General features: G+C 45.5%; 1 protein-coding gene across 3 annotated transcripts in view; it reads left to right on the forward strand.

The window, feature by feature from the left end:
- The window catches only part of MFSD6 (major facilitator superfamily domain containing 6), a 77,702-nt gene extending 65,904 nt beyond the window's left edge, over positions 1–11,798 (forward strand). For 2 of the 3 annotated variants that reach the window (XM_084780090.1, XM_084780091.1), the window contains exons 4-7: positions 4,795–4,956; positions 5,704–5,802; positions 6,990–7,270; positions 9,601–11,798. In XM_084780090.1, the coding sequence (XP_084636216.1) occupies positions 4,795–4,956; positions 5,704–5,802; positions 6,990–7,270; positions 9,601–9,804 (746 nt within the window). In that variant the 3' untranslated portion in view covers positions 9,805–11,798. Of the gene's footprint in view, positions 1–4,794; positions 4,957–5,703; positions 5,803–6,989; positions 7,271–9,432; positions 9,458–9,600 lie in introns of all 3 variants that reach the window. The other variant, XM_084780092.1, reaches the window with a different exon arrangement.
- Positions 11,799–13,751: the final 1,953 nt, after the last annotated feature.

Genomic DNA, 13,751 nt, shown 5'->3' on the forward strand with positions numbered 1-13,751 from the left:
TAGCAAAGGAGCTATTCCCGCATCTCTCTGGGGTCAAGGGATGGCCAGTGGAGCTGACTGGAACAATAAGAACCCAGCTCTGCCTGGCAGTGGTGGCACACGCCTTTAATCCCAGCACTCGGGAGGCAGAGGCAGGAGGATCCTTGTGAGTTTGAGGCCAGCCTGGTCGAGGACAACTAAGGCTACACAGAGAAATTCTGTCTTGGAAAAATCTAAAAAAATAAATAAATAAATAAAAAATTAAAATTAAAATAAAAAAATAAACGGAAAAAAAAAAAAAAAAAAAAAAAAAAGAACTCAGCTCTTTCTCCGTGTGGTAGTCAGGGCTCTCTTGAAGCCTGTCCTTGCGGAAGGTCAGCTACCATTTTCAACAGGCTGCAGGCAGCACTACCTAAAGAATCAGGTTTTCCCGTTCATGGCGAGTCTGTAGTTTGTTTTAAAGGGGAGTGGGTCTGTGTGCTGGCCGCACTATTGGGTGGTGGTCATGCTACCGAGATTCTATGTTCGTTTGTCACCTTTACTTTTACAGGAAGCGTTTAGACACTCAGGATTGTGATCCTGTGTATACACATTTGATAAAAGCCAACATCACAGTGGTTGTGCTCCTTGCCCATGTGGCTGCTAGTTGTAGTAAATAACAGAAAAACTCAGCAGTGAGTGTGGTCGGACTTATTCCTGGTCTTAATGTGTGTTGATGACCTGAGTTCAATCCCAGGCGCCCACACGGTGAGCGGAGAGAACTCGTTTTTGCAGATTGTCAGGAATTCCACACTGCCACACTCATGCACCTTGTCCAACATACAAAGTAAACAAATAATTGTTTTTAGGTTTTTTGTTTTTTATTTTGCTTGTTTTATTTGATGGAGGCTTAGCAGTTAAGAGCACTGTCTGTTCTTCCAGAGCACCCATATTTGATTTCCAGAACTCACACGGGGGCTCACAACCATCTATGACTCCAGTCCTAGGGGATCCAATGCCTTCTTCGGGCTTTCACGGGTACCAGGCATATACACGGTGCACTGATATACATCTAGGCAAAAACACATAAACAAAGGAAACAGTATTTGAGGAGAGTGAGGTCCGACAGGGCTGCCATGGCTGGAGTGCCTTTTGAAGACTTGTTTTTATTTACTTATGTCTATGTGTCTATGTGAGTTTATGCGTATCCTGGGTATGCAGGTGCCCACAGAGGCTAGAAGAGGGCATCAGGGTTAGGGTTAGAGTTAGGGTTAGTTCCCCTGGAACTGGGTTTACAGGTGTTTATCAGCCACCCAGTAGGTGTTGGGTGCCAATCACAGGTACTAGAGTTCTTAACTTCCTAGAGCCCCTTTGAGCTACTTGAGAAAATCTTTCCATCACTGAAGAACCAGAGTTGTCCAGCTCCTCCAGACTGATGGAAGGTGGCTTTCCTGTCGCTAGTCACGGGGGCCAGCTGAGCTTTAGGGTTTCAGTGTCTCCTGCAGCTTGTTAGTCTGGTGAGTAAGAGCCGTTTCCTTCTCAGTGTGTTCTGGAAGTACACAGAGAAGCCGTATAAGATGATCAGCAGCCAGGCCTTATCTGAAGGAAGAAATCCTAGACCATCTGTTGTCATCCATATTGGAGAAGTGCTGCCTGGCTTAACCCTTGGAGTGCACGTAGTCTGCTATGCGAATAACTACCATAGACAAATAAGCCAGGAACTGGCATATGAAAGGCAAGTAGATATTTTACAGTTAGTAAAAGTTGTTTTAAAATGTTTCCTTCTAAGTAGTTTCCTCTCTTGTCTATTTGTAGTCACATGAAATGCCTTTTGATCTGAGGACCCTCCTCTGACAGTGTGCCACATTTAGCTTTTTCTAAAATTCTTTCATGGTTTTGGGTCACTGGGAATAACTTCTTAAAGATGAATTAATTTGAACTCTACTTTGGAGTCTAATTAATTTGTTTCTCAGTATATTTTGGAATTTTATTCTAGCATTACTTATAAAAAATATAGGTATCTGAAAAGGTCAACATCATCTGTAATAACATAAATGAAAATATTTCTACTATATACTATGTCAGCATTCATAACTAAGAGTCTGTGTAGGCAGTATTTAATTCTGAAAAGACTGACAATATCTACAGTGTTGTATTTGCTTAACCAGACAAAGCAAATAATTTATTTGACATTTGTGAAAATTAATTAAGTGTGCATGCTATCAATAACTATTTGGTCCATATTTCTAGTTTAAAAAAAACCTAGTTGGGTTCAGGGGTAATGCTTTTCTAGTATATAATTAGGCAGGATTTAATCCCAGACCCACCAGAAAAACAAGGCAAAACGAAACCCCACAAAACCTACTTCCTTGAAATGATGACTGAACAATATATAAGAAAGAGGAAAATTATTTTAATCTTTCTAGTTAATGATGAGGCATCTAATCTAATATACACAGTAAAGATAGTTTACTCCTTTATGGGCCTCCTTTAGCACGGTTAGTTCAGGTGACTCTTGGGTTGTGAGCCACATACTGTGAGTTAAGACTCACCTTTCCCGGTATTGGACGTATTTGTTTTCCTGTAAATACGTATTTGTTTCTAGCTAAGTTTCTTGGAAACAGTATAGTCCTTCTGGGCTTTACTTTTCAGGTTGCTTATGTGCAGCCAGATCATGCTTAGCCGAGGGATGCATACTGCATAAGACCGCAGGAAACCCTGTGCTGTTTGTTCTTCTAATGGCGTGTTTTCCAATAGGGCGCAGCAGAGGACTCAGTGTTTGTCCACTGCTGGTCAGGGCTGCAAGCCAATGCACAGGGGGACACTATTGCACACTGGTTAGGATTGCTACTATTAGAAGAAACAGTTTCTAAAAGTTCTGGCTATGAGATGGAGAAGCTAGTTAACTTGTGGATTTACAGGGGGAAAGTCAATTGGTGCAGCTACTGTGGGAAACTGCTATTCTTAAAAATATAATAAATAACCACCTGAACTAGCTGCGTTCTATTTCTAGCTGCGTAAACACCAGTAAGTAAGCATTTACTTGAAGATACTTAAATATCAATATTTAATCAACATTAGTCATAATAATCAAAAGGTGGAAACAACTCATGCCATCAACTAAGAAACAAAATGATTTGTGTGTGTGTGTGTGTGTGTGTATGCGCGCGTGCGTGCGCAATGGACTATTATCCAGCCTTTAAAAGGACAGAAATTCATTTTTATACTAATAATTTCTGGTTTTGACAGTTCCATACATGTATATAATGTATTCTGATTACACTGTCCACCCTCTGGCTTTCATCTCCCTCCTATCTCTGCCAACTGCCCCCCTACCCCACCCCCACCCCCCACCCCCACCCCCACCCCACCCCACCCCCACCCCCGCAAACCTCATCTCTATTTTCCCAGGTTCATGACTTTTGGTTTGGTTTTCGCCCAGGTTTGGTTGGGTTTGAATTTACCCAGGGTCATCTGTGTGGCCCCTGGATTGGAACTGCACATCTGAGCCTGTGTTCTCAGTGGGTGCATAGCTGCAGTCGGGAGCCAGGGGCAGGGCTCTGTGATCTTCCCACTGGCGAGCACCCAGGAGCCAGGGGCAGGGCTCTGAGCCCCTCTCCTTCCACTCCTGACTGCTGAGGGGCTCATTCTTGTGCAGAACCATTGTATTCATAGCAACTGTGAGCTCACATCACCATGGCCTTGTCCGGAAGATAGCACTCTGCAGCCCTGCTCCCTGTCGTCTGGCTCTACATTCTTTCTGTGCCCTCCTCTGCAGGGTTCCCTAAGCCTTAGCAAGGGTGCTATAAATGGCTCGTTTCGGGCTTATTATCTATCATTTAATTCTCAGCACTTGTACAGCCATAGTCTGCATTCACTACCATTCATTGGAAAGAGGTTTCTCCGGTTAAGGACAGCAATGGATGATACCCACTTATCTAGGTATTTAAACATGAGTATTTAGAGAAGCTTGACGCTGTAGCAGTTCAGCTAAATAATAGTGTTTAGTTTCCCACAAAGATCTGGGATCTTTCCAGTCACATTTTGGCTTTTGTTGGTCTTTTTGACCAGGTTTGTAACACCAGGTTCTCCTTGCAGAGCAGGTCTCAAGTCCAAACCAAATACAGCCAGTTACCCTCATAACAGCAGTACCACTGTGCACTACTGGGCACGTCTTATTTGAACAGTTGGACTTGTAGACTGTAGAGGTCACAACTGGATACAACCATTGTCATTTTCTTTCCTACCAACTTACATAGCACCTCCTGAGACATGAGGAGGCAGGGAGGAGGTTTCCGGCTCCATCCCAGTTTGATTTCTCTATTCATGCATCCAAGGTGTGCAGGGAAGGAAGGAGATGCTGAGCACATGCTATAATGTGGACAAACCTTAAAGACATTAGACTAAGTGAAACAAACCAGACACAAAAAGGAAATACTGTTATGACTCTCCTACATGAGACCCTGAATAGTTCCATCCACAGGGATGGCCCTTGTTAAAGAGTGGCCTGAGGCTGCAAAGTGTTTGTTTAGGATGATAAAAAATTAATGGATAATTGTGATGGATGTACAACAACCGCCTAATGCTACTGAACTGTGTTTGAAAATAGTTAAAAATGACAATCAAATGCATTATATGCTTGTATAAAATTCCTAAAGCACAAAAATATTATATTGAAATGTCTTAATTGATAAATTTGCTATGTGTGTCTTATTATAAAATGCATATATATGTTTACATATATGCATAGTGTGTCTACATAGTAGAATAGGTCCCTGGTTAAATAAGGGAAGGGGTGCTGAGCACACACTCACCCCACTCACGCTTCCTCCACAGGAGTCACACATGCGGCCATCTGGGCAGCATGCATCTCTTACCTCAGTGCAGCTGTTCCCCCAGAGCTGAGGACCTCTGCACAGGGCATCCTGCAAGGCCTTCATCTGGGATTGGGGAGAGGATGTGGCGCCATGATTGGAGGCGTGTTAGTCAATTATTTTGGTAAGAATAATTTTTCTTTTCTTCCTTTGGGGAAAATAAGGTAGTGTTTTTTTTTTTTTTCCAACCATACCAGATTTCAACTTCAGTGTTCCTATCCTCTTTTTATGTTGCATGGCGATCACAATTGTAAAGCACGTGCTTACATTGTGAAGATGCTTAGAGCCAGCTCATAACCCAGTCTTCCGTCAAGCAGCTTAATGAAACGCTACAGAAACCTCAGAGGAGCCAAACAATGAATAATACACACATGCCTGTAGCTGAGTGGGGTACCCCGCACCTCACTAATGATAAGAAAGAAACACAGATTCCATCACTGTTACTCAAAAAGTCTTAACTATTCACTGGCAAAGTCACTACAGCTTCCCGTCACAGTTGGTCGGCTTCACTAGATCTCTTGTTGGGAATATGAGGGCCAAGAGAAATCAGATTATTCTGGCATTTTTGCCTGGTCACTCTGTGTAAGGTGCACAGGGTTGTGTGAACTCATAGCACTGTTAGAGCCCTGCTCTCCAAGTGTAGACAAACAGTGCTGTTTGCTAGCAACTTGTTAACTGAGAATTATGTCGGGGTGGAGGTTAGTCAGAGAACCAGCACTGGGGTCTCCTGTTATTATAGGGAGCTAACTGAAGGGCACTGACTCGGGCCCAGCGATGCTGTGCTTCCTTTGCCACGGATGTTAGTCTGCTTACGTGGAGGGTTGCTTTATTTCTGAGAATGACCATCTGGCCTGCTCTGCTTGTTTTCAAGGGGCTGCGGCAACCTTCCGAGGAATTGGCATGGCCTGCCTGGTGATCCTTCTGCTCTTTGCCCTGATCCAGTGGCTGGCGGTGCCGGACGAGGAAGACGGTGGGTATTTCCTTCCCTTTCGCCTTGTGGGCAGGCAGGGAGGGTGGGTGGCGGGAGCAGGGTGTAAGGGTTTGAGACTGGGCTTTGGTGTGGAACCCAGGCTGCCCTGGTGTCTGTTACCCTGTTTCTTTCTTGCTGGTTCTCTGAGAGCCCTGCTGTCCTGTGAGCAACTGGCCTGCAGGCGACATATTCTCAGGGCTGTCCCAGCTAACGCACCATAGAGATGACACCTCCTGTGGTGATGATAAGAGGACTGGATGGTGAGCTGATTGGGGTGCCAAGTGCTGCAGAAGCATTAGTTTTACCCCTCCCTACAAGTCTTAAGAGATTTCAGATTTAAGGCAAATACCTATAAGGCTGTGTGGTAATTGACTACCAGGACCAGGGGTGCTCTTATTAAACTCTCTGCCTTTACCTTCGTTAAAAATGTGCCTACTGATGCTTCTCCTGAAAATGCTTTTATTTAAAATTGTCATACAAAAGGAAAGAAACGGCCAGTGAGATGGCTCAGCAGGCAGAGGCACCTGCTGCCAAGCCTGAAAACCCGATTTCAATCACAGGGGCCCACATAGAGCAAGGACAGAACCAACTCCTTCAGGTTGTCCTCACGAGCTTTCATATGTGTTCTGTGGCACTGCCACAAACACCACACACAAGATAAGTAAACAAAAGTATAATACAATTGTTTTGACATTTTAGTTAGTTTTGACACTTAGCCTGTAACATCTGAGCCATCTCTCCAGTCCTGATTTAAAAAAAAAAAAAAAAAGTAAAGGCTGGAGTTTGTATCAAGTGTAATGCATTGATGATGTGAAGAAGAAACATGAGGCTTTTGGTGAAAAGGGCCAGCCCATAGGATGCACATCATTCTGAGGCCCAGCACAGAGATGGCCATCTTCAAGTCTCCATCCTTTTAGCAGCTGTGACCTCAGGGGCCCAAGGTGCTTCTAGTAAGAGAAAACACTGCTTGTTATAGAACCTGAGAGGAATGGTTCAACCCCACTGAGCTTCTCAGGAGGAAGCCAATGAATGGTAGGTCTTCTCAGTCTCTGGTCTCGAGCAAGGGGTTCTAGGTGTGCACCGCCCTGTCAGGCCGAGAGCACCATGCCAGGGTCATCTTCTTTTTCACCTTTGTTTTAAATATGTAGAAAACTCGGAAATAATTTTGCCATTATTTTTCTCTCTAGACAAGACAATGTTGGCAGAAAGGATTCCTGTTCCCTCTAGTCCTGTTCCCATAGCAACCATTGACCTGGTACAGCAACAGACAGAAGATGTCATGCCTCGCCTTGAGCCTAGACTTCCACCCAAGAAAACCAAACACCAGGAAGAACAGGAGGATGTGAACAAACCAGCCTGGGGGGTCAGCTCTTCTCCCTGGGTGACCTTTGTCTACGCTCTTTACCAAGTTAAAGAGATGATGCAACTGACGAGAGAGAGCCGCGCTTCTGAGATACAGCCTTTACAGGTAACCCTCTGCTGGGCTGGCAGGGCACCTTCACTGTTACTCCCTCCTTGTTCATCAAAACATATGGAAAGCCTGATAGGAGAGACGGACATGCAGGCAAAGGATTGCAGTGGTCTGGGGTTGCTCTGTCGCAGGAGTAGCATACACCACCAGGTAGCATAGAAAAGAATGTGCTTTATGGAGCTCAGAAAAGCTTCACCGTGTACGCCGTGTATGGCTCTGTCTGATGCTCTACTCAGTAAAATGTGGCTCTGAGAGGCCTCACTTGGGAGGTAAAGGCATGGTCTTTAAGGTGTTCCTAAAGAGTACTGCTTCCTGAGAAAGGTCAAATGGTATTGATAAAATCAGCAATTATATAACTAAAGTTGCATCCTGACTTTGAGAAAGAAGTGTGGCTTCTGCAAAGAATTTCGTCAGAGCAGTCATTAATCTTTCCATTTTCCTGAAAAATAATGTTAGCTCTATATTTACAGTCACTTTAAAGGGCCCAGAGGAGGGCAGGCAAGATGGCTCAGTTGGTAAATGCACCTGTCACCAAGCCTGATGGTCTGAGTGTGAGGAGAGAAGCAGCTCCCACAGGCTGTCCTCGGACTAGCATTCCCTCTCCATGGCACACTTATACACACAAGAACACAAACGAACACATGATTTTAAAAAGGGGCTCAGAAGAAAAATATGAGGGAAAATAACCAGTAATTTATTTTTTAAACAGTTTAACAAACTGCTGGTGATCACAGAGATGGCCCAGCAGTTGCATCTGCTGCTTTTAGTTTGCAGCATCCATGATCACAGCTGCATGTAACTCGAGCTGCAAAGGTCTAAGGGCCTTCGGGACACCTGCATCATGTGAAGGTGCCCACACATCAACACACATGTACCTGCATTATGTGAAGGTGCCCACACACCAACACACGTGCACCTGCATCATGTGAAGGTACCCACACACCAACACATGTGCACCTGCATTATGTGAAGGTGCCCACACATCAACACACATGTACCTACATCATGTGAAGGTGCCCACACACCAACACACGTGTACTTTCATCATGTACAGGTGCCCATACACCAACACACGTGTACTTTCATCATGTACAGGTGCCCACACACCAACACACGTGTACTTTCATCATGTACAGGTGCCCACATACCAACACACATGCACCTGTATCATGTGAAGGTGCCCACACACCAACACACATGCATACACATAATTCATAAAAGCACAAATCTTCATAGAAGAAAAAGCAAATTTGTGAAACTACTTTAATTAGCCTTGGCTTTAGAAACTCACCATAAAGTCTTTGCACAGTTTTACCAAACTGACACTGATGCCATAGGCGTGCCGTTCTCGGCACAACCCTCCTGACTCATCTATCAAGTCAGGACTTGACGTGAGAGACAGAGGAGCACCTGGAAGCTTCTATAACTTAAAGCGGGAAGGAGAAGCAGGGGAAGGGCTCCCTGCTACCCAGGGAGGCAATGCTTTGTGAATCCCTCCTCATTTCCACAGATGCTAAGTAGCCAATGCGGCATTAAAGTCCACTTTTCACCCCCTCTGGGACGAGTTAAAAAGTAGTAAGAACTAATTGGTACCTTATAGGATTGTTATGAAGTCATTACATTTCACAATCGCAGGATGGAAGAAAAAAATTTAACTCAACTCTAGGTAACAGATGTGGGGACCATTAATTCAGAAGAAAAAAACTATCTCTAAGCACCATGTTCCCTGGCATGGACAGTCAGTGTGGCAGTTTACAGCAGTGTGCTTGAGTGTGTCCTCAGTTCACTCCCCATTGGCTCCACAAAGCTTGTTTACACCCCCTGCTCTGTCTGACTGAACTACTAGTGCTCATTTTTAAATACTACACGTACATGAGGACTCCGTGGCACAGGCCTTCCTTGCCTGGCTGTGCTGTGGCTGAGGGCCCTTGTTTACCTGGGTTTTCCTAATGGCTAGCATTCAGGTATCCCCTGTCCTGCTGACAGGCCACAAAGCTGGGGCACTCAGTAAATACGTGCAAATGTACGTTGTTTGATTAATAGTGACAAGAACATTAATAAAAATGTTCCTATAGCCATAAAGTATTGAAAAAAAATGTTCCTTTAGCCATAAGGTATGTCTGCTTATGGTGTTTGTGTTTTTCATGCGGCTCTGGCAGTTGCACATAGGAAAGGAGATGAAAGGTAAGATGTCCATCCTATTCTTTTATGCACTGGCGCCTTGTGGGCTCTTCGAGATCGCCACGTTTGCTGTGTTCTTGAAAACATTTACAGTGGGTTAGATATATTCTTTCTCAAACATCATGGAACTTTTTTTTTCCTTCCAGGGGACCAATGAGAATCGGGAAGTTTCTCCAGCTGGTGGAGCCCAACGCGTCCCATGTGAGACTCACTCTGACCCGCCTAGAAACCAGCCATTCCTAGACACAGCAGCATCTCCAACGCAGCCCAGCCCCGCTTGCCCCAGTTCTGCCCCACACGTAGAGGAGAGTGGGGAGCAGCAGGCCCAGGCCGCTGCAGGAGAACACTGAGGGCTCCTGATCATCTCACACCCTGCATGGCACCTCAGCCAGGATAGAGGGCGAGGCCCCCCACCCCTGAACATGCCTCCCCAAGGGAGCACCACACTGCATACGCTTCTAAATATCTACTCATTCATTACTGTGGAACACACACACACACACACACACACACACACACACGTGTGCGCGCGCACACACACACACTCACACTACAGTACGTGCTGGCAGGAAGAAGGAAACCTCCACAGTCCTGTAGAGACACAGATGAGCAATGCTGAGTGAGGACGCCCTGCTCTTGGTTGGTTAGGTCTGACCTAACTTCTCTGCCAGGGTATAAGGGTGGGAAGCAGAATTCATACCAAGTTGGGCAACAGAAAGGGTCTCAAGCTCAACAGGGATTTCATCTCCCTTTCCTGGTTATTTATTCTAAATATTGGGTTCTTAGTGAAAAGTAAGAAGAGTCTATCTATAGTTCTATTTGACTTGAAGAAAAGCATTTTAAAAATTATAAGGCTTATTTCAAAGGGAACCAGATGGAAGTTAGTAGAACACACATTTTTTTTTTGTTGTTCAAAGAAGTTCAAAGTTTCACTGAACTTTGCACATCTCTAGCAAATATATTTTTATATGCACACAGTATATAGTGAAAGTAGCTCCTTGAGTAGCCAAGCCGTTACTGACTACTGCACGCTGAGCTGAGCTTTAAGATGCCTTTGTTGCAATGGGCTGTGAGGATGAGCAGACGTGAGCAAACATTTCACCAAATCCCACCAACTCAGTATCCTAAGACTTGACAGACAGGCTTTACTAAGCACATCCTACTGTAACAGCCTCTGTTGCTGTATCTTACAGTGACTGGGGCCTAACGAGCTAATGGAATGAAAAGCAACTTGCTGGGTTCCCAAGCATTAAGTTAAAAAGTTCTATTTACCAAGAGCAGGATAAGATTTAAGTGCCTGGGGAAGGACACAATGTTTAAAACATACATAGGTCTGTGTTGTTTGCGAGGTAGTACACCGGAAGCCAGGACCGAGCATTCTGGGCGTAAGAAGGACTTTCTGATGACTTAAAAGGGAATCTTGGCACGTTCCTCTCCCCCACTCAGTCACACACTGGAACCTTTAGCTTTGGGTATAGCTGTTACCACCGGACAGGCCAGGTCTGGGTGTCACACACACACAGTGCCTGGTCCTGCGGTGCGAAGCCTGTGGAGCCTGTGGAGGGGGGATGCTGCCGGGGCCGAAGGAAGGGCAGTCGTACTGTGGACGGGCATTGAGAACGAGCGCGAGGGAAGAGTTAGAAGTGGGAGGCTCTCATTACCCTCCGGCCCTTGCAGACAGATTGTCTGTAATGTGGAGGCTCCCACGCGTCAGGCCGCCCGCCCCTGACTCTGGGAGGAGACATTCTGCGCGTGCGTGGATGTCCAGATTCACCACAAAACACAGCTGAAAACGGGGGGAAACAATCCAGCAAATGGTGATTTTTGCACTTGCGCGGTACTGTACTGTCAGTCACCATGACTCATTTTTAAGTGACCTTTAAAATCTGATGTATTTATTCTGCTTGTGTAATTACAGAAATGAAGTGGGGGACAGGCTGAGCCCCACCTATGAATGTACAGTATGTGGATTTGTGAAACTGACCTTAGGGAGTCAGAACTTTGTATCTTGTGTTTACAGTTCTGGTTAATTTCTTTGAAAAGCCTGCTGTTTTGGGAGATGCACAGTGGACGTGTTGAAATTAAAAAGCAAATACCATTTTTAAATATTTCTTAAAAAAACGTGACCAAACAAGTGAAAAAAACTCCTCTGCTCTGTGAAGAATGACACCAAATTCAACATGCCTTTGTTACGAAGTGTTTACTGTGAGCATCGATCCAACAATGCAGTAATTTCCAGCCTTTTGAGCTGACACTCATGAGTTTGTGGACTTTGTGACTTTTTCTTCCTGTCCTTAAAGTGCCATATGTCACTTAACAACTATTAAAGTGGATTCCAATGAAACTTGATTTGAGAATTTTATAGCCCCTCTGGAGACCCCTGGAGGTTCTCAGGGGTGTCAAAACCCAGGCTGACAATCACTTCCGTAGTGACCTGCCTGCTCCCCTATGCCTGGAGCAGCAGTAAGTTACCCAGAGTTCCCCGTGAACCCGCACTGGTTGACTGCTAATTACTAGACTAGTCTTAAAGCCTTGAGCAGAGCAGAGTAACAGCACATCACAAACGGCAGTAGACCCAAAAAGCCATCCGCAGCACAGCGTTACTTCAAAACCCTCGTGCTGTGGCTGTGGGAAACAGGCAGGTGGCTTAAGTTCTGGGATTTGCAGCTTGCCCCCGGGACCACTGCCTAAGCAACATGCCCCCAGCACATTAGTTAAGTGGAGCATGGCAGAGGGAGAAGCTCATCCGCTCTGTGTGCTGAGATTTTCGTTTGTCTTTGTTTCTTTAAAGCCCTACCTGGTATACAGCACCATCCTCCCTACAACCGAGGATTCTCAGGTAACAGGGCCTAAGTTTATGGTCGCAGAGCCGGGATTCAGAGTGAAAATTTTGCTAACACCAGAGCCCTCGCTCTGCTTACCACCTCCCCATGCAAGTAGAAGCCACAGACAGCCCTGCCCTGAGCGGGGTGTGCCGGAAACCCACGTGTGTTTATTTATCGTGATTTCCAGACATTCCCAAGCACTAGCCTTACCCTAGTACACCTTCCTGAAAAGACCGGGGCTTCTTTACTTTTGCTGTCCCAGTGTGAGTGTCATGAGCTGCCTGTGACTCTTACACTTGGAATGTGGCTAGTGTGTCTCTGAAAAATTGGGTCTCTGATATTAAACCACTTCCGGCGGGGTAAACTGCCATACTAGACAGCACAGTTTGTGGGAAGACATCCCCTGTGGGAAGTCGCAGGCCCTTCACTCCCCACCCTCTGCAAGAGCACTTGGACCCGAGGGGAAGTTACTCTCAGAGGCTGAGGGTATGACTACGAGAGACTATTACAGGAAAGGAAAATAGTGACGTCCCATCCAGACGTCCATCAGCCTTCGGTGCCTGAGACAAGACATGGGCTACATCGGAAACTCTAAACTACTCATGGACTGTTTCTTCAAAGCCTTAAAAAGAATGCCTGATGTAAAACGTCTAAACCAGCGGGCAGCTGGGAAAGGGATGCTTGTACAAGAACAGGATAAAAGGGTCAGAAATTACATAGTTTACGCACGACAGCCGTGGCTTACAAAAAGGAGTTCCTCGCTGCTACCTGGCAAAATGTAAGCCAGACTCCTACCTGCTTGCGGCTGCTCACACACTTCACCCACTGCGGCTCCAGATCAGTTTTAATACAGCAACTCAGAGACCTCATGGTGCTAGGGGTAAAACTGTGGGCACTGTGGCCAGACATCTGTCTGGACTGAAGTGTCAGTGATAATTTATATGGGCCTCGGGGCCTCCTGTATAAATCTGAGGTTTCAATGAGAGACTAAATGGTACAGACCCATCTGTCTTTTGAGACAGAATCTGCTGGTCATGTGAGTCTCGGCGTCTTTGCCACGTACAAAGTGTGAAACACTGAACAGACTATAGACTGGTTAATGGGAGGCAGGTCTTCTAGAGAGAGTCAGCTATGAGTGAGGGCCTGAAATGGTACCTCGTCTGTCCATGCAGTGCCACCCAGTGGGGAGTCCGGGATGACAGCTTGTTCACATCACATCGGAAGATGCCTGCCTTACTGCAGGCTCCACCAAACCCTACATCCCATGTTTATCTATGCATAGGATCCCACTGTCAGTTAGACAGAAAAGCTAATCCAGAAAATTACACATCTAATTCTGGAGAATCATCAAATAAAAGATAATGTGAGTCCTACTTGGGTTATTTATCAACATCAGCTGTGGGTCTTAAGCTACGTACATGTTCAGAAATACTGATGCAACCCACCAGCTACGCCAAAATATTTAATCTCTT

The sequence above is a fragment of the Acomys minous genome, assembly GCF_964271855.1.
Source record: "Acomys minous genome assembly, chromosome: 4".
NCBI classification, from domain to species: Eukaryota; Metazoa; Chordata; class Mammalia; order Rodentia; family Muridae; genus Acomys; species Acomys minous.